The sequence below is a fragment of the Ciona robusta genome, chromosome 3 (genome assembly GCF_009617815.1).
Source record: "Ciona robusta chromosome 3, ASM961781v2".
Taxonomy (NCBI): domain Eukaryota; kingdom Metazoa; phylum Chordata; class Ascidiacea; order Phlebobranchia; family Cionidae; genus Ciona; species Ciona robusta.
In genome coordinates this window covers 6,223,536-6,242,733 of record NC_143237.1, presented here as the reverse complement: position 1 = coordinate 6,242,733, position 19,198 = coordinate 6,223,536, and the positions used below count along the sequence as shown (strand labels likewise).

The 19,198-nt window shown below is 36.8% G+C and overlaps 5 protein-coding genes and 1 long non-coding RNA gene across 7 annotated transcripts; 3 read left to right on the top strand and 3 right to left on the bottom strand.

Moving 5' to 3' along the window:
* The first annotated feature begins 10 nt into the window (after positions 1–10).
* Positions 11–1,892, top strand: LOC149738605 (organic cation transporter protein-like). The gene is made up of 3 exons (XM_089874504.1): positions 11–237; positions 482–620; positions 1,438–1,892. The coding sequence occupies exons 1-3, from the start codon at positions 69–71 to the stop codon at positions 1,508–1,510; spliced, it is 381 nt and encodes a 126-aa protein (XP_089730630.1). The 5' UTR covers positions 11–68; the 3' UTR covers positions 1,511–1,892.
* Positions 1,893–2,382: 490 nt separating this feature from the next.
* On the top strand, positions 2,383–4,976 carry LOC149738604 (bifunctional peptidase and (3S)-lysyl hydroxylase Jmjd7-like). Its single transcript, XM_089875077.1, has 7 exons — positions 2,383–2,757; positions 2,834–2,985; positions 3,408–3,580; positions 3,899–4,062; positions 4,145–4,309; positions 4,551–4,671; positions 4,744–4,976. Exons 1-7 carry the CDS (start codon positions 2,507–2,509, stop codon positions 4,882–4,884), a joined length of 1,167 nt encoding a protein of 388 aa, XP_089731203.1. The 5' UTR covers positions 2,383–2,506; the 3' UTR covers positions 4,885–4,976.
* On the bottom strand, positions 3,403–5,258 carry LOC149738603 (uncharacterized). Its single transcript, XR_016384640.1, has 3 exons — positions 5,158–5,258; positions 4,541–4,838; positions 3,403–3,541 (listed from the first exon to the last, which is right to left on the bottom strand). It is a non-coding gene; the product is annotated as an uncharacterized LOC149738603 (long non-coding RNA).
* A 1-nt stretch (position 5,259) lies between these two features.
* LOC149738602 (cytochrome b-245 light chain-like) lies at positions 5,260–8,258 on the top strand. Of its 2 annotated transcripts, XM_089875080.1 has the most exons (6): positions 5,260–5,401; positions 5,515–5,599; positions 5,998–6,072; positions 6,536–6,616; positions 7,039–7,120; positions 7,511–8,258. In XM_089875080.1, exons 1-6 carry the CDS (start codon positions 5,323–5,325, stop codon positions 7,634–7,636), a joined length of 528 nt encoding a protein of 175 aa, XP_089731206.1. In that variant the 5' UTR covers positions 5,260–5,322; the 3' UTR covers positions 7,637–8,258. The 2 variants fall into 2 exon arrangements, with proteins under 2 accessions (XP_089731206.1, XP_089731207.1); XM_089875081.1 differs by lacking the exon at positions 6,536–6,616.
* On the bottom strand, positions 7,698–14,293 carry LOC149738601 (alpha-(1,6)-fucosyltransferase-like). The gene is made up of 9 exons (XM_089875072.1): positions 14,150–14,293; positions 13,240–13,322; positions 12,169–12,412; positions 11,661–11,769; positions 11,257–11,497; positions 10,608–10,866; positions 10,370–10,549; positions 9,443–9,590; positions 7,698–8,838 (listed from the first exon to the last, which is right to left on the bottom strand). Exons 1-9 carry the CDS (start codon positions 14,239–14,241, stop codon positions 8,476–8,478), a joined length of 1,719 nt encoding a protein of 572 aa, XP_089731198.1. The 5' UTR covers positions 14,242–14,293; the 3' UTR covers positions 7,698–8,475.
* Positions 14,294–14,463: 170 nt separating this feature from the next.
* Positions 14,464–18,852, bottom strand: LOC149738600 (43 kDa receptor-associated protein of the synapse-like). The gene is made up of 8 exons (XM_089875074.1): positions 18,618–18,852; positions 17,921–18,164; positions 17,431–17,716; positions 16,971–17,117; positions 16,085–16,306; positions 15,822–15,875; positions 15,563–15,762; positions 14,464–15,136 (listed from the first exon to the last, which is right to left on the bottom strand). The coding sequence occupies exons 1-8, from the start codon at positions 18,769–18,771 to the stop codon at positions 15,055–15,057; spliced, it is 1,389 nt and encodes a 462-aa protein (XP_089731200.1). The 5' UTR covers positions 18,772–18,852; the 3' UTR covers positions 14,464–15,054.
* Between the last annotated feature and the right edge of the window lie 346 nt (positions 18,853–19,198).

The window sequence follows — 19,198 nt, the reverse complement described above, 5'->3', positions numbered from 1 at the left end:
ACGACTTTAACACCCTATACTATATTATAATATTATCGCACGTTTCAATTACAGTCTCTGAAACTCTTATGATTGCCGGGGCCATGACAAGCAAGTTGTTCATTACTGGGTGCTTCAATATCGTTTACATCTTTTGCTGCGAGCTTTTCCCAACTCTCATGCGAAACTTGAGCATTGGAGCGTCTTCTACGGCTGCAAGAGTTGGGGCGATTGCTTCCCCTTATCTCATATTCTTAAGTATGCTTCACTGGGAAATATAAGATCTCTCTTATTAATAACACTGCAGTGTGATATAGTACTGTGCGGGAAGATGGGACACCTTTAGCACATAATATCCAAATACCCTGATCGTGTTTTAAACAATTAACAACGGTCTATTGAAGTAGTGAGGATAAGGTTTTATGATTTTTTGAATATTCCGCACTAAGAAACAAACGTACTAGCACGGAATAAAATTCCTATATATATATATGTTTAACAGGCCAGCAAACAAACTACTACTCTTCGTACCTCATTATGGCTTCACTTGGTGTGTCGGCTGCCGGACTTACCTTACTTCTTCCAGAAACGAAAACCATTCCATTGCCAGAGACGATTGAAGATGCTGAAGACTTAGAAAAGTTAGTATCTTATTATTAAGGCATATGTGGCCAAATGTGAAAATGCCAAAGTCCGCTGGCGTGGCGAATGATCTCGCCCAAAATTTGATTTGTTTTAAGTCGTATATAGTAGAGTGGGGTAAGACGGGACCCTTAAGCAAATATTGCCCAATCTCAAAATATATGGTTTTGGGGTGATACTACGAATTAGTACCATCATATACCTTTCTTATTTAATAACGACTTAAAAAATACATTAAAACACACGAGTAGTTATTTAAGTATTCGCAGGTGTAATTTTAAGGATTCAAAAACGGGAGGGGTAAACGGGACTTTTTAATATCCTAATGTTATACGCTTTGAAAATTAAGTTTAAACATTCTTTGTCTTGCTCCACTGTTATAGTTTTCAACATGTTACCAACGTCTTACGGTATGATATTATTTATTTCAAGTACATGCTAATTTTATAAAACAAAATCAAACTGTACAAAATATTTCAACCTATGTTTTAATTAACTACGGTATTGGACGTATAATTCGATTCTGTAAACTACAGAATTTTTTTTTTAATACTATAACGTGAGCATCTAATGACTTGGTTATTTAACCCTTGGGGAAAATGATGCATTTGTTCAACACCTAAAAGAATACTGTCGAATAATAACTGTAAAATTTGTTTTTATCTATCATCAAATGGGTATCCGTAAAATGAGATTTATGAAAAATTACTGCCTTATCCCGAGTCCTGCCTTCCCCCACACTATATAACAATAAATTAAAATGATTAATTTTGACAAACCTAAATATGCTTTGTTTTTTGTTTTTTTTTAACGCAGATACACCATGTGTTGTTCTGGCGGTGACACAAAAAGTAGAACGATTATTCGTCAACGCAGTTCAGTTGTATAAATACGAGTATTTACAGTTGTACTGGATTGCCCATTCTTAGCCAAAATCGGAATATCGAAAATATTTTATCTGATTTATATACCCTTAAAAATGAAAGAAAACCCTGATTTGAACCTGTTCAAAAACTTCGCGTATAAGCGGATGAATTAATTTATTGGCCCCTATTCTGCAAGTTGTTTATCGAGTGTATTAGTAAAAAGACTTTAGAATGTATAACAACAAGTATAATGTGAAATTACATGAAATTTATAAATTTACTGGTACTTAATTTTTTTTTAATGAAGCGATTAGTGTATCTACAAGTTGTATATATATTGTATATATTTGCGTTAATAAACTGGAGAAAATATATATTAGAAACACTTGATGTATCACTTTTCGTATATTAGGGTAGACTCATTTAAGACTGTATACATAGCCGCCCTGTTAGCAGCGTTACGGAGGCAAATATTCCGCAAAACAAATCTATACCTGCTGTTACAAACAACTTGGTTGAATGAACGAATGTAACTTGTTTTATCCTTGCGTAACCGGAAAACGACAGTCGTAATAACGCGTGTGTTCTGCTTCATACACCCCGTGCTAGCTTACACTTTACTAATTAATATAGTGGGGGAAGATGGGACACCTTTTTATTCTGTTTTCTTGTCCCATTTGGTAGTAAACAAAGAACATTCAAAGCATTGTAACGCTTAATCTCTTTTATTGCCAATCGGCCGATGCATATACAGATAACAGCGCAGCTTGTACAGAATCAACGGGAAAACGTGGAAGCTGTATATTCGTGTTTCTCAGAACAGCTTAATCTTTTCAGTGCTGATGTTTGCAGAGTAATGCCACGTACTGATGTGGTTTTAGAAACATTAGGGAGACCAGACTTGTAGTGCTGTAGGCAGAATTGAAGAGGATTGGAAATAGTTTATAAAAGTATATGATTATACTAATTTATTATCTCTGGTAAATACAGAATACTTTATTTGCTGTAGAAGAAACGGCATGAATGGGTGTAGGATAGTCATATTTAGCATTGTGCAACTACTTGTTGTTGTTGTGGCGGATGACCCACCAGGTCACATGCAACACATTGGTTCGCACATGCCACCCATTCCTATAGAAGAAAGACACGATTTCCCAAATCCGATCGAGTTTTACGATAACTACGTCGCACCTGCGAAACCAGTGGTGTTTAAAGCAGTAGCTAAGAAGTTTCCTAATTTTAACAACTTGAGAAACGACTCTTACTTGAGGTAAACGCAAGGTTTACAAGGAAAGATACAGACGTGCGCATCTCTATAGGCGTTTACACTACTATATACCATTCAGAGAACGTTATGGAGATGCAACATTCAGTATAGAACCGCTCAAAGAAAGAGTAATAGAAGAACCATTCCCTATGAAAATGTCAGAATTTCTGTCTGTTTATGAGAAAGAAGACGTTTACATTATGAGTCAAATATCTAATGAGCAGTTTGCGGGTAAGTAAACGTAAACATTTGTCAAATTAAAAACATTGGTCAATAATGTACATATAGTAGGGTGGGGGAAGATGGGACGCCTTTTCATTCGATTTTCTCGCTCTATTTGGCAGTAAACAAAGAACAATCAAAGAATTACAAAACCGTATCCTTACTACTCCCATATACCGTCGTTAATTGTTTAAAACACGATCAGGATATTTCGATAATATGTACTAAAGATGTCCCATCTTCCCCCTACCTACTATATCCATATACATGTATATATAAACGTAGTTCTGTTTTGTATAAACGCGACTCTGTTAAAAGAACGTGATTTTTAAACATCGAATAGAAGCCGTTATGTGTATATAGCCTATAGGTTCAAATATAAGTTATATATACCAATGAAAATTAATAATAATTTCATTACATTTTTTCAGATGCTGAAGTGTTCGTTCCGAAGTCGCTACTGTGCGGAAGTTTTTTTAAACTGTTAAATGTGGTGGCGATGTGGTTTTCAGCAGGCGACTCCAACTCTCTTCTTCATAACGACAGTAACGAAAATCTAAATTGCCTTTATGATGGGAAGAAAGATCTGTTACTTATAGACCCGGTAAGGTTTTTGTAAGGTGTGCAGTATAGGTTTAAATGGTACCGATAAGTTATTTTTTTTTCATTCCCACGTGGCGGGCAACGGCACTCGTTATTATTCGTGTGTTCTTTTTCAAACGTGTCTGATCACAAACTATCACGGATGGGACTTTTTGGGAAACGGTAAATTTTGGGCTAGAGAGAACGGCCTATAACCACTTTTCCACGGCGACGATGTAGAATACTTCTGTTCACTTGACAGGCTAAGTTCTGTTATTAGATAACCCTGTGTTTATGCATAGCAAGAATGCATACAAATATGTTTACATTTTTCTGGCAGAAATACGAGGACAGTCTGTCATTGGATGATTTACTCGATCAGTTTAGTAACACGAGTAGTGTAGATGTTGAAAGGGTTGATATGTACAAATATGGAAATATTTCAAAGATACCGTGGTATGGAGCAACTATCGAGGCTGGAGACTGTTTTTACATGCCAGTTCGGTGAGTTTAGCATAAGAAGACGACACCATTACAGTTAAGCTACACGGTCTCAAATAATCATTGCCTCCTCGTGTTTTTATAGGTGGTTTCACCAATTAAAAGGACCAAAAGGCAGAAAACTTGCGATTAACTTTTGGTTTGACCCGGTTAATGACCAGACATTTCATGAAGATTGCATTGGCACTTTCTTCCCAGAATACGAAACGTTGTCTCACTATCGCAAGCATCCGGCTATGAGCCTTGAACAGTAAGCAACGCATGTAAACTAACCCAGTTAGGAGTTTAGCACCGATATTCTCACACTAAGTTTTACTTATAAATCCAGACGTTTAATCGTTTTTATTGCAATTCGGTCGATGTATGTGATCATACAACCAAGGGGTAACTAAATGTCACTTAAGGAAGTCATGCGATTGAATCATAACACAACGTTTACGCTAAACATCATAAAAATATAAAATAGCATCATTACACTTACGTCCTTGCAGACGAATTCTTCACAACGCATTCAATGGGTCTTTCAATACAACGAAAAGTAATTTGATTAACGCAGTGATCGATCTCTTCCCTGATAACTATAAACAGGAGGACAAAGTCGATATTCTTAAGGTAAGTTATTGTGTTTTAATTGTTTAGTATATATTAAGGTAAAGGTAGCCTACACTTAAATTTTATTTTTAGCAAACAGCACAAAAGTACTTTCACTTGCTAGACACAGACGAAGACGGTGTATTGACCATCCCAGAAGTTGAATCTTTCAAGGAACGAGAGTCGACCTACGGAAAATTCTTTCAACCTCCAAGCATAAAGGACGAATTATAATGACAAACATAAAACATTTCTTGCATATTGTTTGGCAGTTGCATCATTTTATAACACAAATACTGCAATGAATGAATGTGCTGCAATGCAAAGCGGCGTAATAGTTTCGGTTTAAGATTGCAGTAGAAATAGAGTAATAGAGGATTGGAATTAGGAGAAAGACAAAAGACTATCATCTATAATAATATAAAGGTTCTATAATAACCGAAGAATAAACAGATCGTTGATCATGCGTGAAATCTAAACTTACGATGACGTCTTATCATATGATACCCAAGTAAGCTCTTTTTGCTGTAAGCTCCCAATCTTTTGACATTTCCATGAAAAAGGTGACGTCATTATAGTTCGGGAACTTCCCTTTCCGTTATTTCCTGCTGCAGTTCTTCGTATACAGCACTAAAGTTTCTAGAAGTATTGGTAGGTTAGGTTACAATAAACATGCCTTCCTCGAGTAGCAATATACGAAGTATACAGTGGGGAATGTGGGCGAATGAAACTGCCCTCCTTGGTAGCTATGGTGAGTCCTAACTGGCTTTAAAAGCTATTTCGTTGTCAAAACAATATACGCTATATTATTTACATTGACATTACGTAATCATATAAAACGAATGTTATAAAAAAACGTTTCAGTTCTGACTCTTGGAGGAATCATTGGAATTGTTGGAGGATTACTCAAGAACTTCATGTTCTGGTTACCAATTGGAATATACGGAGTGTATCCTTTTGCAAACAAAAATATTTTATTGAAAGTCCAGTGCTAGTGAAGAACCCCTCCTATGTTATCTGCGTAACTAGTAACCACAAACTCCTATAACCATTAGCCCCTACCCCCCAACTAACAACTGCTAACTACCAACCTCTCTCAGCCTAGTCTGTAACATGCCAGAGGATTCTTCACAAGTGCTAAAAGTTCATTTATTTTAACAACCGGGTTTACTATTCAATTTTCAACTGCCTATATGCGTCTTGTATGTAAACTTTTTATTGGAAAAAATGAAAATATTGTATTTAAGTTATAAGAATAGTATGTAGTAAAATATTATATGTTACTGAGGTAGAAGATAATATGTATTTCAGGTTTCTTAAACTTAACAGCTTGATATTGTGTTGTAGTGTGTTTGGCATTTTAGTTGGCTTACTTGAATATCCAAGAGGAAAGAAGAACAAAGGAAACACTCTGCTTAGAAGGTGTGCTTGTAAATTAAAATTACAACCATCAATATTAACAGTGTGTATAATCCAGACTGCAGAGTATGGCAGGTGCACGCGCGATTTTTTTACAGACTTTCGGTTATGCACGCCACAATTTGTCCTACGGACGCCAATTAATTAAACAAAGATAAAAATACGTATTAAATTAAGTAAGATTTCCTAACGTGGCTTGAAAATGTACATGCTTTGCACGCAGATTTTTAATGATAGCACGCGCGAACGCTAAAAATAACCGTCTTGCACGCGCGAGATCTCGTCAGGAACTGCCATACTTTGCAGACTGGTGTATAATAAGCCACTGAATCTCTAAATTTCAAAAACATTTTTAATTCTGTTGATTACTTTGTAAAAAAAGTCGCGTATTTATAATTTTTTTTTTATGTAATACTGATAGTATTTTATTTTTACTTGATTCAACTCAATGATTTTGTTCATGCAGTGGTCAGTCCTGTTTTTCTACTATGGTCAATAAACTACCGTTTGTCAGCAACTATTATTTTCGTGCAATAGCATACTTCATGTAAGTATGTGACCACATGTCTATGACATTTGACTATGATTTTCATATGAATGAATGTAATTTACTTTATCTTCATGTGGCGGAGAACTATAGTTGTTATAGCACAGGTGTTCTGTTTTATACACATCGTGCTAGCTTACGAGTTACCATGTATGTTACTTTGTGGGTGATTATTTTTTGGGGAATTTTTTTCATTTTTATCATGTATGGCTGATAATTTGGACAACCAATTAATGACCACTTGGTTGGAGCAATTGCCTTTGGGTGTTTTGCCCAAGAACACATACACCCACAATGGTAGCAGCGACGAGCCTTCGACACAATACCTCTGGTTTAAACTTTAGAGGCAGGCATGCTAACCACTTTGCTGCAGCGCTGGTTGCCAATATATTATATCAACAATATTCTAATACTTTTTGTAGAGTCTGCATACCTGGTATCATTAGTGTTCCAACGTTTCTTGGTTCAGTCTGTGTGATTGTTGGCAGTGGTATCTATTTGGGGGTAAGTAAAGATTATTATAAAGCTTATACAAATGGGCTGACCCAGGCCTAAATCCCCTTCGCCCTGGTATGCCTTGACAAAGGACCTCACCGCATAAAACAAAAATGGCATAAAATACAACAGTTAAGGATGTATTTATTATTGTTATCTACTTTGTATTTCATCTAAAACCAAGAGAACTATTGTAATGAGCAGTTACAAGCAGAAATAATTTGCCTTTTACATAATTTTGACTCCCAAAACCTAATATTGTATTTAATATGGTGACACCCTACAGAACAACAAGGAAGGGGCCCTAGGATGTGGGCTATCTACATAGTACTATCATGACCATGAATAATTTTTTCCGAACATTAATGCAAAATTCAATCTAAATGTTTTAACTCCCAGGCTGCTTTACATAAAGAAAGATGGAATCCCATAGAGTCTCGTCCCCAAGTCCCATCCACATCAAATGACATCACGCAACCTCCGAGCCAACCCCCACCTCGCCTTCCACAAAACAAACAAATCTAAATCCAAACTTTGCCAAAAAAGTATCCAGATTTATAATCAATGGTTCACAAACTAATGTATAACTAACTATAACATATCATAATTTTATTTATCTCTTCGGAAACAATAGCCAAAAGGCCCAAAATTATGATATTTGAAGAACTGAGAGAAAGTAGTTAACAGCAAAACAACAGTTGTTAAAACATGCTATAGATAAAAATGTAGAAAGCATGTCAGTTAAAAAGTGTGGCTGTTGTATTCAGACACTTAGAAAATGAATAGTTTCGGCTTATTTATTGTACCATAGCGGTGTTATGCAGTTATAACATAGGTTTTCTGTTTCTAACAGCTCGTGATTGCTTACACGTTACCACATATGCAACTTTGTTTATGATTGTTTTTTGGATTTTTTTCTGTATAGCTGATTTTAATTGAATAAAAAGGTTTTTGTCTGAAGTTGTATACAGTATACACAAAGTTTAGCTGGTTTTTATTAACGTATTGTACTTTGATTAAATCTTGGTTAGTATTTTAATATATTGCTATATTGCATTTGTGTCAATTAATTGTTGGATAAGTATTTCATTGTAAACTACATTCGTGCACTTAAGCAGATACTTTAATAAATAAGGTTTTAACTATACAGTGCTTTTAAAAAGTTGCAAAATAGGAACTTAAACAGCAGACTACACAGTGTATGGCCCATTACGCAACATCTTAATTTCCTTCTATTGTTATAAGAAATTTTCCATTATTTTTCACAACACCTTTCCTGTTGCTGATAAGTTATATGAGTATGTAATGGTTAGTCATCATGTGGCCACCAATATACACAGTGCAACCACTGCAATGGAATCAAATCATGTTAAAGGGTATGGAGCAGGTGTGACCACATCTTTAACCTTGTGTGCTGGATATAATCCGTGCAACTTAGTTCTTCGGTTATAACCGCCAGACAAATAAACATGGTAGAGTGTAGGAAGCGCTACAAGCTCATCTCCTGCTTTTAATTCTAATTCACAAGTCCATGTTCGCATTTCCTGCATTGAGGCGCGTGTTTGTGTGTTATTGCACAAAATATCACTTGGTGGATTATGGTCAGCAATGGCGAATTGTACTTGGCCAATTTCACCCCAGTAGTGGTAACGGTCGTCCAGACTTAAAACACTGTATGTTTGATCGCTCGTGGAGTTTTGCTTAAGCTCATAAACCAACCTACCCACCTACAAAAGGAAAGACAGTTAACAAACATTAACAACCTTATTTTGTCTATTTAGTACAGTTTGCGCCGGCTAGAATAATGGGTTAAAACAACAGTACTTATAACAACAGACGTTAATGCATTTATTTTAATGATTAAAAAGGTTTATTGTGTAAGATAAGGCGTGATTGTTTCACAGGACACAGAAAACATATTCCTCTTTATTTAAATGTTTAAGTAAGAATGAATTTAATTTATGTTCTCTCGCATGGAGTGGCATCGGTAGTCCTTATAACACTGGTGTTCTGTTTCACACACTTCACGCTTGCACACTAAGCACTGTGGCAGAACAGTACATAATACAGGGATGTGACATAGTTTACAATTGTTACAGTAGGGTTGGGGAAGATGGGACACCTTTAGCACATAATATCCTAATATCCTGATCGTGTTTTAAACAATTAACAACGGTCCATGGGAGTCGTGAGGATACGGTTTTATAATTCTTTGAATTTACTTTGTTTACTACCAAATGGGACGAGAAAATGGAATGAAAAGGTGTCCCATCTTTCCCTATCCTACTATACGTTGTTTCTAAAATATAACCCCTTTAAAGTTTTACTTACATTGGATGAGAATGTTACAACAGCAAAGTCGCAATCCCTCAATAGGAGGACGTCATACCAGATACATTTCACGGCTGACGCGCTTTGTCGATTTTGAGATTCTTTAAACAATTTTCCAAGAGCAGTGATGAACGCATACTTTGGATATCTGCATTAGAATTAGAATACCTTAATCGGTAGGTAAGTAAATGTACATATATCGCGCATATTTTCTACTTGTGTCGTTCGTTATTCATCGCAGACTTCCCGACAGCGACGAAGCGCAGATATTTTCACTTCGATTCCCATTGTAGGCAATAGCTTTCCTATACGACTGTATTTTACGTTTATTGTCTGCTATTGCCGCTATAAAGTATATACCCTTTTTCCGAACGAGTATTCGAATTTTACGAGGAGCATTCGGACACAAGAATTATTCAAACTGGTTTACGTTCCGCGATAGTCGTAACCTCTCGTTCACGATTGACGTTTTAAGATAACATACGCCGTCGTATCTTACCGTTATTACGAACTGTTCTGCAGTGCCGTGCATGAAACAATTCAGGACTTCTGTGACTTATGTGATCGTGTGAGTTAGATTATTCAGACAAAGGACGCATATGGTCCGGTATCATGTTATTCACACTTCAGTGCTACAAACCCACGCATGAAAATGTACGAAATTAAATGAGCCACGGCCTACTAGAGATCTCTAGTAGGCCGTGAATGAGCGTCTTTATTTACTAATGTTGTATATATAATATATAACACATTTAAGTTTTTAATCTATACCTCTCAAACTATAGATAGCTAAGACGCCTAGTGAGTAAACATGTGATAAACAAGTTCGCTTATAATGTTGTTATAAACCGAGAACAGACTACACGTCTATACGTAATAGGAAACTATGGGTCAATCGTATCTGCAAGCCGACATTGCGACACTAACCTTATCTTTGCTTCTTCAACAACTTCAGATGCATCCGTTGCGAGATAGACACGTCTGATCACATTTTCACCAGGATGTTTCATAACGTAGCGGTCATACCAGCTTCCCACATGGTCCATATACCTCTCCAGATCATAATAAGGAGCTTCAGAGATTTTATCTCGCCTCCGTATATGAATACTGCAAAAAAATTCAATATAAATACCGCAGTTTCAATCTTAACGATTTGTCTCAATACCCAACGATAGGATGCGCGAATTGAATCTCTCTTTTAACTGAAGTAAATTCGTCTTCGACCAATTGCTGTGGTCTAAGGAAGTAATTCATAACATGGCCTATCCACCATGCTCTAGGATCGCCATGGACGCGTTCAATTCGTGGCAGTAATTTTTCTGGGACGGTACCGGGACTGAAGAGTGAATGGCTTGTGTACGGCCCATCAATTGTCATTTTGATTACTTCGGTTTCCTTTAGGGTGGGTTTCTTGTGGAAAGACGCTGAAAAAGTAAAAATATTGTAAGGTTTATTGGTAAACAAAGAATATTTATAGAATTATATAACCGTAGCCCCGCGACTCTAAATGATCGCCGTTAATTAAGAATGTATAATGAATATAACTTGCTTTATCCTCGCGTAGCCGGAAAACGACAGACGTTATAACACGGGTGTTCTGTTTCATACACCTCGTGCCAGCTTACGAGTTAACATGTATGTTACTCTCTTTTTCTTTTTTTTATATATGGTAGGGTGGGGGGAAACACTTTGCCACGGCGCCAGACGATTATTAAAAACACACTGAGGATATATGGATTTAAGTTATCCTATCTTGCCCCACAGTACGACACTGTGTGTCTATGTTTACCAACTAATGTATACTGATAACGTACATTGCCACTCAATGGATTCCCCAAAATGCGAGGTGTTGACGCATGTGTTGCTGGTGTACTTAAACATTGAAGAAATTCCAGGGTAAGCCGTCAGTTGTTTCATGTCATACTGCATGCATCTAGACTTCCCCACAGCGACGAAGATACATAAACCATAATCGTGCATCAGGCACCCAAATCCACAACTGGTATGATTAACTGAACAGTGCAGTTTACGAGCAATGCGGCAATCCTTAGGATTCTGCATTGGATAGAAAATATTTGATAAACACATTCGATAAATAAATAAACCATTAAACAGATTTGGGCAACGCCCACAAACTATATTGATACTGTTATCTATAGTTTCTGTTTATTTGGGATGTTTGCCCTGCACACATTACATGACAGTGGTTGAATATTACCTGTGACTTATGAATCATACTTTGAGCTATTTCGTTCAATTCCTCTAATTCTTTGTGGTCATCTATTGAAGTTATATTATGAAGTAATTCCAAATCATTCATCAGAGAGCTGGAAAGTATGTACGTTAGGAGCGTATTTGCTGTGGTTATATAAGAAAACCATGGAAACGCGGGATTAGTTTTACATTTCATTCTGTTTCATTGTGGGCTGTGATTGTCAAACCTAATTCATTTGTCCTTGCATAATAGGACCACGCGGAAGTTTAGAATTAATCAATTGCGAATTATGTATCCTCATGCTGTGGGGCAACGACGGTCGTTAAACCACGCAAACTGTAGCTAGGCAGGCGCGCAAACCATCTTTCCACGGCACCGGTCCATGTACTTCTGAGCACGTTATGCGAACAATACCAATTACATAAATTGCTTTTTAAGTATATATATATATATCATCTTATAATATCAGGACATCTCAACAGAACAAATGTACAACAGAAAATTAACTTACTTTTCTAGCGGTTTTGAAAGCCTTTCAAAATAGGCCAGAATGGAAACGGTCTCATTCAAATCACTTTTGAGTTTCTCGGATTGGTGTCGAAATAATTCTTTTAGCTGAACTGCTCTTTCCAGAGCATTTCTGACCAAAGCCTTCGTATGTACGTCGAAGGGTTGTTGTTTTTGACAGTCCGACTTTATACTAACCTTTTTTCTATTTGCTTCCTCTGTTTGTGTTGATAATGTTGTTTGTGGTGCTGGAAATACGAAAGTTGTGTTATTATGCGTCCGGCTAGACTCTAGAGCCTGTCTGGGTACAAATATGATAGGCTGTTATAGTTCAGATTAAACTTATTATAGCCAGAGTGGAAGTGGTCATATAGTAGGGTGGGGGAAGATGGGACACCTTTGCGTTCTTTTTCCTTGTCCCATTTGGTAGTAAACAGAGAGCATTCAATAAATTACAAAACCTTTTCCTCACGACGTCCATAAACCATTGTTAAATGTTTAAAACGCGATCAGGATATTTAAATATCATGTGCCAAAGAAGTCCCATCTTCCCCCACAGTACTCTATACATTTATGTTCCCGAACACGTCGCTTTCCAACAGGCATATCAAATTGTTTTGTAGCCACCCCCAAGAACATATAGTAGGGTGGGGGAAGACGGGACACTTTTAGCATATAATATCCAAATATCCTGATCGTGTTTTAAACACCTACCAATAGTCTTTGGGAGTCGTGAGGATACAGTTTTATAATTCTTTGAATGTTCTTTGTTTACTACCGAATGGGACGAGTAAATAAAGTAGAAAGTGTCCCATCTCCCCCACCCTACTATATATAATATTGTGGGGTAAGATGGGACAGCATTAGCACCTATATCCAATATTTCTGATTGTGGCTTCAATTAACAACGCTATGTTAGACTCGCAGAGCTGTGGTTTTGCAATTCTGTATTTTTTTTGTTTACTACCAAATGGGATGATAAAAAACAATGAAATCATGCCCTATACCCAACCTTACTGTATATGTCTTAATCCGCCTATGAATGTCTATATACCAATAAATATAGATTTTGTACCTGTAGGGACATATTGATCGTTTGATGTAGCTTTGTTTAGATTTGCTCTGTGGACGTGAATTATTAATTTTCCCTCTTCGTACCTTGCATGGTTGAAAATAAAACATTGCTTGAATAAAACTCGGATCTTTTACAACTTAGAATAAAACAAACGCCGAGAATAAAAGCCGTTTCTCTGTAGCTTAGCATATTGATAAAATTTGTCCGAATTGTAGACATATATATATATAGTAGGGTGGGGGAAGATGGGACACCTTTCGTTATATTTTCTCGTCCCATTTAGTAGTAAACAAAGAACATTTAAGCCATCAAAAAAACTATATCCTCACGACTCCCACAGACCATTGTTAATTGTTTAAAACACGATCAGAATATTTAGATATTATGCACTAAAGGTGTCCCATCTTCCCCCACAGTACTATATACTATATTTCTGCAAACCGGCCTCATCGGTGTAATTACGTGTCACGTGTGCATTGTGTTATTCATGCGCTTAAAGTCCGTACGGGCGATTTGTTACTTTTACAAAAGCTGACACCCATCGCGGTCTAATGTTGAAGGTCTCCATTTAATAATCGCGACTACAAACCGAAGCAATACAAATATTCACATGCACATTATTTCCCACACATGTAGCATATACGCTCCAAGTATTGAGAAAACTGATGCGTCTAGTTTAGTTTTTCTTCAACAAGCCTAACACAAGTAAGCGTTTGGTGGTAAATTGGTGCTTTTCGCATCAGTGCGGTGCACGACAACAGCATGAGATTGTGCTGTGCAGCCCTTTCACGCTACACGACTACATATTGGATTTCGCAAAGATAAACTAAACACGGCACAACTTTTTAAAAAAATACCAACTGGTAAAATACATATATATACTTAACAATATATAGTTATAAACACTCACCTAATCAGCTTCAAATATCCAAGCACAACAATACAAGTCGTTATCACAGTCAGCGTTGTGATTGTTGGTTTCAAATAAAAATATTTAGCCATAAGTAATAGCTATGCCTTGTGCTAAATGCTTTGGTTTAACAGTTACTGCTGGGTAGATAAATAAGGTCTGCCTATTCAGTGATGGCGATAAAAAATGACCATAAAACAATCCTGTGTACCTGTAACGCGTCTGTTACCTCAACCATTCGTTGCTGTATACTATGAGCTGCTTAAAAATGGCGGGCTTTGCTGTCTGGTGTGTTAACAATTCTGACACGTGTATAAACTGAACAATTGTATATTGGGGTTTATGGTATCGGATAAAATCTAATAGATTAGAGCTGCGATTTAAACCATAGTAACTCACCTTTAACAATTTTGGAAAAGAATATGTTTTTTTTTATGTATAGTATGGTGGGGGAAGATAGGACACCTTTTTACTCCATTTTCTCGTCCCATTTGCTTTATAAAACCGTATCCTCACGACCCCCATAGACCGTTGTTACTTGTTTAAAACACAATCAGGATATTCGGATATTATGTGCTAAAGGTGTCCCGTCTTCCCCCATCTACTATACTTAGTATACTAAACGGCATCCCAGCAACTTTCCCACATGGTACTACAGCAAGTCTGTGCAGACAGCTTGTTGCAACCCCTGTTTACGAAACCTATGTTTAGTGAAAAAGTAGTTAAACTAAAATTACTCCGCTAATAATACTGTACAACTTCCACCGAGTGAGATTATAGTTCCCGCTATATAAAACTTATACTGAAATATCTGACACCCACGTTACCGTCGTATCATAAACAACAACTGCTTGATTATATAGCAAGGAATATAAATATATAGTTGGTATTGGGAAATGGAAACGTCAAAGAGTGGCTTGCTTCATTGGCTTCTTCTGGCAACTAGGACACATCCGCATTTCCAAAGCGTCGTTATTAGAAACACATCTAAAAAGCGATTTTTTGTTGTTTTACATTGGACTATTAATTAATTGGCGATTTTGTTACAAAATAAATTGTAATGCATAAAACAATATAGTAGGGTGGGAGAAGAAGGGACGCCTTTTCAGCCTATTTTGTTGTTGCATTTGGTAGTAAGCAAAGAACATTTTAATAATTTTAAAACCGTATCCTTACGACTCTCATAGACCGTTGTTAATTGTCTGAAACACGATCAGGATAACTGGATATTGTGTGCAAAAGGCTTCCCGCCTTCTCCCACCCAACTATGTATGTTCTGTACCACAATTTTCGTTACATCCAACATACAGAGACCCTATGCCTATATACGATCGAACATCTTGTGTGTGTTAGGCTATACCACCAAGCTATCACCAAAACGCTTTAGCATATAGTTTAAATGAAGATACTTACTTCAAGTGGAAAAAATGCGAGCATGGAAGAGCTTCAAGCTGTTCGTTTTTCTCCGCCATCGGTTCAGCGCATATACCGCAAAACAGTTCCATAGTTTCGAGAAGTCGATGATATCTTAGGGTTCTCACTCTCGCTTCGTCTTGGTTGGATAATCGTTGAAACAAGAGAGCCAGTTCACCGTGGATATGCATGGACGTAATCTAAAAATCAAAGTTGAGTTTCAAATGTAGTTTGTCCAAGTTACTATTGGATTTTTTACCTTGTTGCCAATAGCTTCAGCTATTTTTTGACCCGCAAAATATTCTTGGATTGCCTGAAAACGCATAAATGAATAAATCAATGATATAATCGTGATTTAAATAGTTAACAACGCTCTTTAGGTCGTGAGGATGCGGTTATATTATGAACCATCGTACCCCAATTCACTATATCAACGATGCAGTCTGAACTAAACGTAGCCTTAACCTCCTTGACAATAATGACCTCACCCATATAGAAAAGAAAAATAGCATAGCAGTCTACCTTTTGATAATCTTTCGTCTGCAGATACAATTTAGCTTTTCCTATAGTTGACATCATGTATCCGAACTGGTCGCCCGTATCCAGCATGAGCCCTGATGCTGAGTTATACCTTGGTAACGATCTTTCTTCATCTTTCCTTACACGATGTATATCAGCAAAACACAACATGGCGTAAGCTTGACATGACCGATCGTCGTTTTCGATCGCTATTTTCATCGCCTCCTGTATAAGATTGGATTTTAGTCGTATTTTAGTATCGTGGGGTAATATGGGACATGGCTAGCACATAAATTTTATATTTTTCGACTGTATTCTCAACAATTAAAACACTCCTTTAAAGTAAAAGGACTACTGCAGTTAAGTAATTCTGTAAATATTCTTTGTTTACTACTGGGAAGACAAAAGAGATTAAAAACGTGGACCATCTTACCCCACTATACTATATACACGAACCGTCTTACCCCAACCTACTATATACAGGAACCGTCTTACCCCAAACTACTATACACGAACCGTCTTACCCCAACCTACTATATACAGGAACCGTCTTACCCCAAACTACTATACACATGAACCGTCTTACCCCAACCTTCTATATACATGAACCGTCTTACCCCAACAATACTATACACATGAACCGTCTTACCCCAAACTACTATACACATGAACCGTCTTACCCCAACCTACTATATACATGAACCGTCTTACCCCAACATACTATACACATAAACCGTCTTGCCCCACCATACTATACACATGAACCGTCTTACCCCAACCTACTATATACATGAACCGTCTTACCTTAACCACACTATACATGAACCATCTTACCCCAACCTACTATACACATGAACCGTCTTACCCCAACCATACTATACAAACTCACTTCACCAATCACCATGGCGTCTTCTATCTTTCCCACTTTCCTGTAAGCTTCAGCGAGATTCAACTGAGTGGTGACTTTGGTGCGTGTGCTCCAACTTGATCCACATTGTGTCCAGATCTCACACGATTTTATGGAGAAGAAATTTCCCTAACATAATGAAAGTTTAAAAACGTTTAATCCAGGAATGCGTTTTAGGTATCGTTTGAGATGTGGTTAATTTCTTAGGCGTTATAGAGTAGGGTGGGGGAAGCTAGAACACCATTCTATTTTCTCGTCAAATTTGGTAGTAAACAAAGAATATCTAAACTCTAAAGGATTATAAAACCGTATCCTACGTTTTCCATACCCTTTTTGTTATTGAATATAATAAGGTTAGGATATTTGGATATTATGTGCTAAACGTGTCCCATCGTCCCCACATACTATAATAAAAAACGAACAACAAACGCAAAATCCAAACCTTTTCGTAGTCTTTCAATTGTAGATACAAAGCACCCATAGCACAACAAGCAAAACACTCAAGCCTCCTATCTTCCTGGTCGTGAGCCACACGGAGCGATCGCTCCAAGTCTTCAAGGGCATTTCTGAAGTTACTAAAGCCTAAATTCGATCTCGCCTTGTACAAGTATGCATAACCACTCAGTTTGATAGCATTGAGGTTGCTTTTTCGGACGGAGCAAAGCACACTCAGGCACTTGGTGGCGTATTTTTCGCTGTTCTTGTATTGAGACATCAGAAGGTTTCCCCTTTAAGTAAAATATTCTTTAAATAAAACTGAAAAGTAAAACGTGAAGGAGTGTAAATGCGACGCTAAACAATATTGAACCAAAATGGCGAATTCATTAAAAACTCAATGCATATTACCATATAACTTTATATCATACTTGCTGAATACAGATTTACTCGATTGCTTAATTAACTGTATATAACTACGCAGTCAAAAAACATACTTTGCCATATTTAAATATGAATCCGCAACGAGAATTGCGCTGTTGACAGAATCCATACCAGCGAACAAATCGCTGGACTTTTCAAACTCTTGCGATAATTCGACCTGTCGAATTGAAAATGCAAGAAAACTCCGATGTTTTCCCCAGTTTTCAAGCGCCCGCATCGCCAAACCAAACGCACTCCAAAGTTGTAACGGGTTACGACACTTCTTGCTTACTGCCTTCTCCCAACAGCTTAGAATTTCTTTAAAAAACGCATAAAGTTATTAGAGTAATCTATTTATAGCTAACATGCTTTATTACGATGTAGTGGTGACATTGAATAAATGACACGTCTTTATTCTCCGCGACGAGTTACCAAATAATATACATTAGAATTTAAATATTACGATGCCCTAGGGGCAATTTAATACAACTATAGTATTTCGGGGTAAGATGGGCACATTTAGCACATAATATCTGAATATCTTGATTTAAAAAAAATTAACAACGGTTTATGGGAATCGTGAGAATACGGTTTCATAATTCTTTGAATGTTCTTTGTTTACTACCAAGTTAAACGACAAAATATAATGAAAATGTGTCTCATCTTCCCTGCTATGTAGCAAAATAAGATGGAAAATGTGTTTTTTATCGTATTTTCTCGTCGCATTTGGTAGTGAAAAAAACAATATTTCCACACCTATAACCACCAAACCTTTTTCTTCGTTATTGTCACATAAGTTCCTCAGCATTCGTTCCACCCTGTCATATGTCTCATCCAATGCAACACTATCATCCAATATACTTAGTCTCACCGTCTTGCTATTAATTGATTGGAATTGTCCCATTTTGAAGGTTTTTATTTGCATACAGTTAACACACCATAATTACCTAAGACGATAAATAATATAGTTCTGTGGGGAAAGATGGGACACTTTTAGCACATAATACCTAAACATCCTGATCGAGTTTTAAACAATTAACAACTGTCTATGGGAGTCGTAAGGATACAGTTTTATTATTCTTTGAATGTTATTTGTTTACTACCTAATGGGACAAATAAATAGAATGAAAAGGTGTCCCAGCTTTCTCAACCGTAATAAAAATGTTACAAAAAAACGTTGACTCAAAAGTATAGTTGTCTAACATATTTGTTTAATATTAATAAACTACGATAAAGTATTTTTTTCTGAACTTAGGCTTATTAAACGAATGTGTATACCCACGTTGACTTTACTTACTCTACCTTAAATGATTAAAGTTCTCGAACCGGGCTAAGTTACATTACGATAAGAA

Coding starts and splice junctions, on each gene's coding strand:
- LOC149738605 (XM_089874504.1), top strand. CDS start 69: ATGATTGCCGGGGCCATGACAAGCAAGTTGTTCATTACTGGGTGCTTC. Junction 238..481: donor CCCTTATCTCATATTCTTAA/GTATGCTTCACT, acceptor TATGTTTAACAG/GCCAGCAAACAAACTACTAC. Junction 621..1,437: donor GATGCTGAAGACTTAGAAAA/GTTAGTATCTTA, acceptor TTTTTAACGCAG/ATACACCATGTGTTGTTCTG.
- LOC149738604 (XM_089875077.1), top strand. CDS start 2,507: ATGAATGGGTGTAGGATAGTCATATTTAGCATTGTGCAACTACTTGTT. Junction 3,581..3,898: donor ATCTGTTACTTATAGACCCG/GTAAGGTTTTTG, acceptor TTTTTCTGGCAG/AAATACGAGGACAGTCTGTC. Junction 4,310..4,550: donor CCGGCTATGAGCCTTGAACA/GTAAGCAACGCA, acceptor ACGTCCTTGCAG/ACGAATTCTTCACAACGCAT.
- LOC149738602 (XM_089875080.1), top strand. CDS start 5,323: ATGCCTTCCTCGAGTAGCAATATACGAAGTATACAGTGGGGAATGTGG. Junction 5,402..5,514: donor TGCCCTCCTTGGTAGCTATG/GTGAGTCCTAAC, acceptor AAAACGTTTCAG/TTCTGACTCTTGGAGGAATC. Junction 6,073..6,535: donor GGAAACACTCTGCTTAGAAG/GTGTGCTTGTAA, acceptor TTGTTCATGCAG/TGGTCAGTCCTGTTTTTCTA.
- LOC149738601 (XM_089875072.1), bottom strand. CDS start 14,241: ATGGCTAAATATTTTTATTTGAAACCAACAATCACAACGCTGACTGTG. Junction 11,770..12,168: donor CTTTCAAAACCGCTAGAAAA/GTAAGTTAATTT, acceptor CATACTTTCCAG/CTCTCTGATGAATGATTTGG. Junction 8,839..9,442: donor TTGTAACATTCTCATCCAAT/GTAAGTAAAACT, acceptor TTCCTTTTGTAG/GTGGGTAGGTTGGTTTATGA.
- LOC149738600 (XM_089875074.1), bottom strand. CDS start 18,771: ATGCAAATAAAAACCTTCAAAATGGGACAATTCCAATCAATTAATAGC. Junction 15,876..16,084: donor AGACGAAAGATTATCAAAAG/GTAGACTGCTAT, acceptor ATGCGTTTTCAG/GCAATCCAAGAATATTTTGC. Junction 15,763..15,821: donor CTGAAGCTATTGGCAACAAG/GTAAAAAATCCA, acceptor TTTGATTTTTAG/ATTACGTCCATGCATATCCA.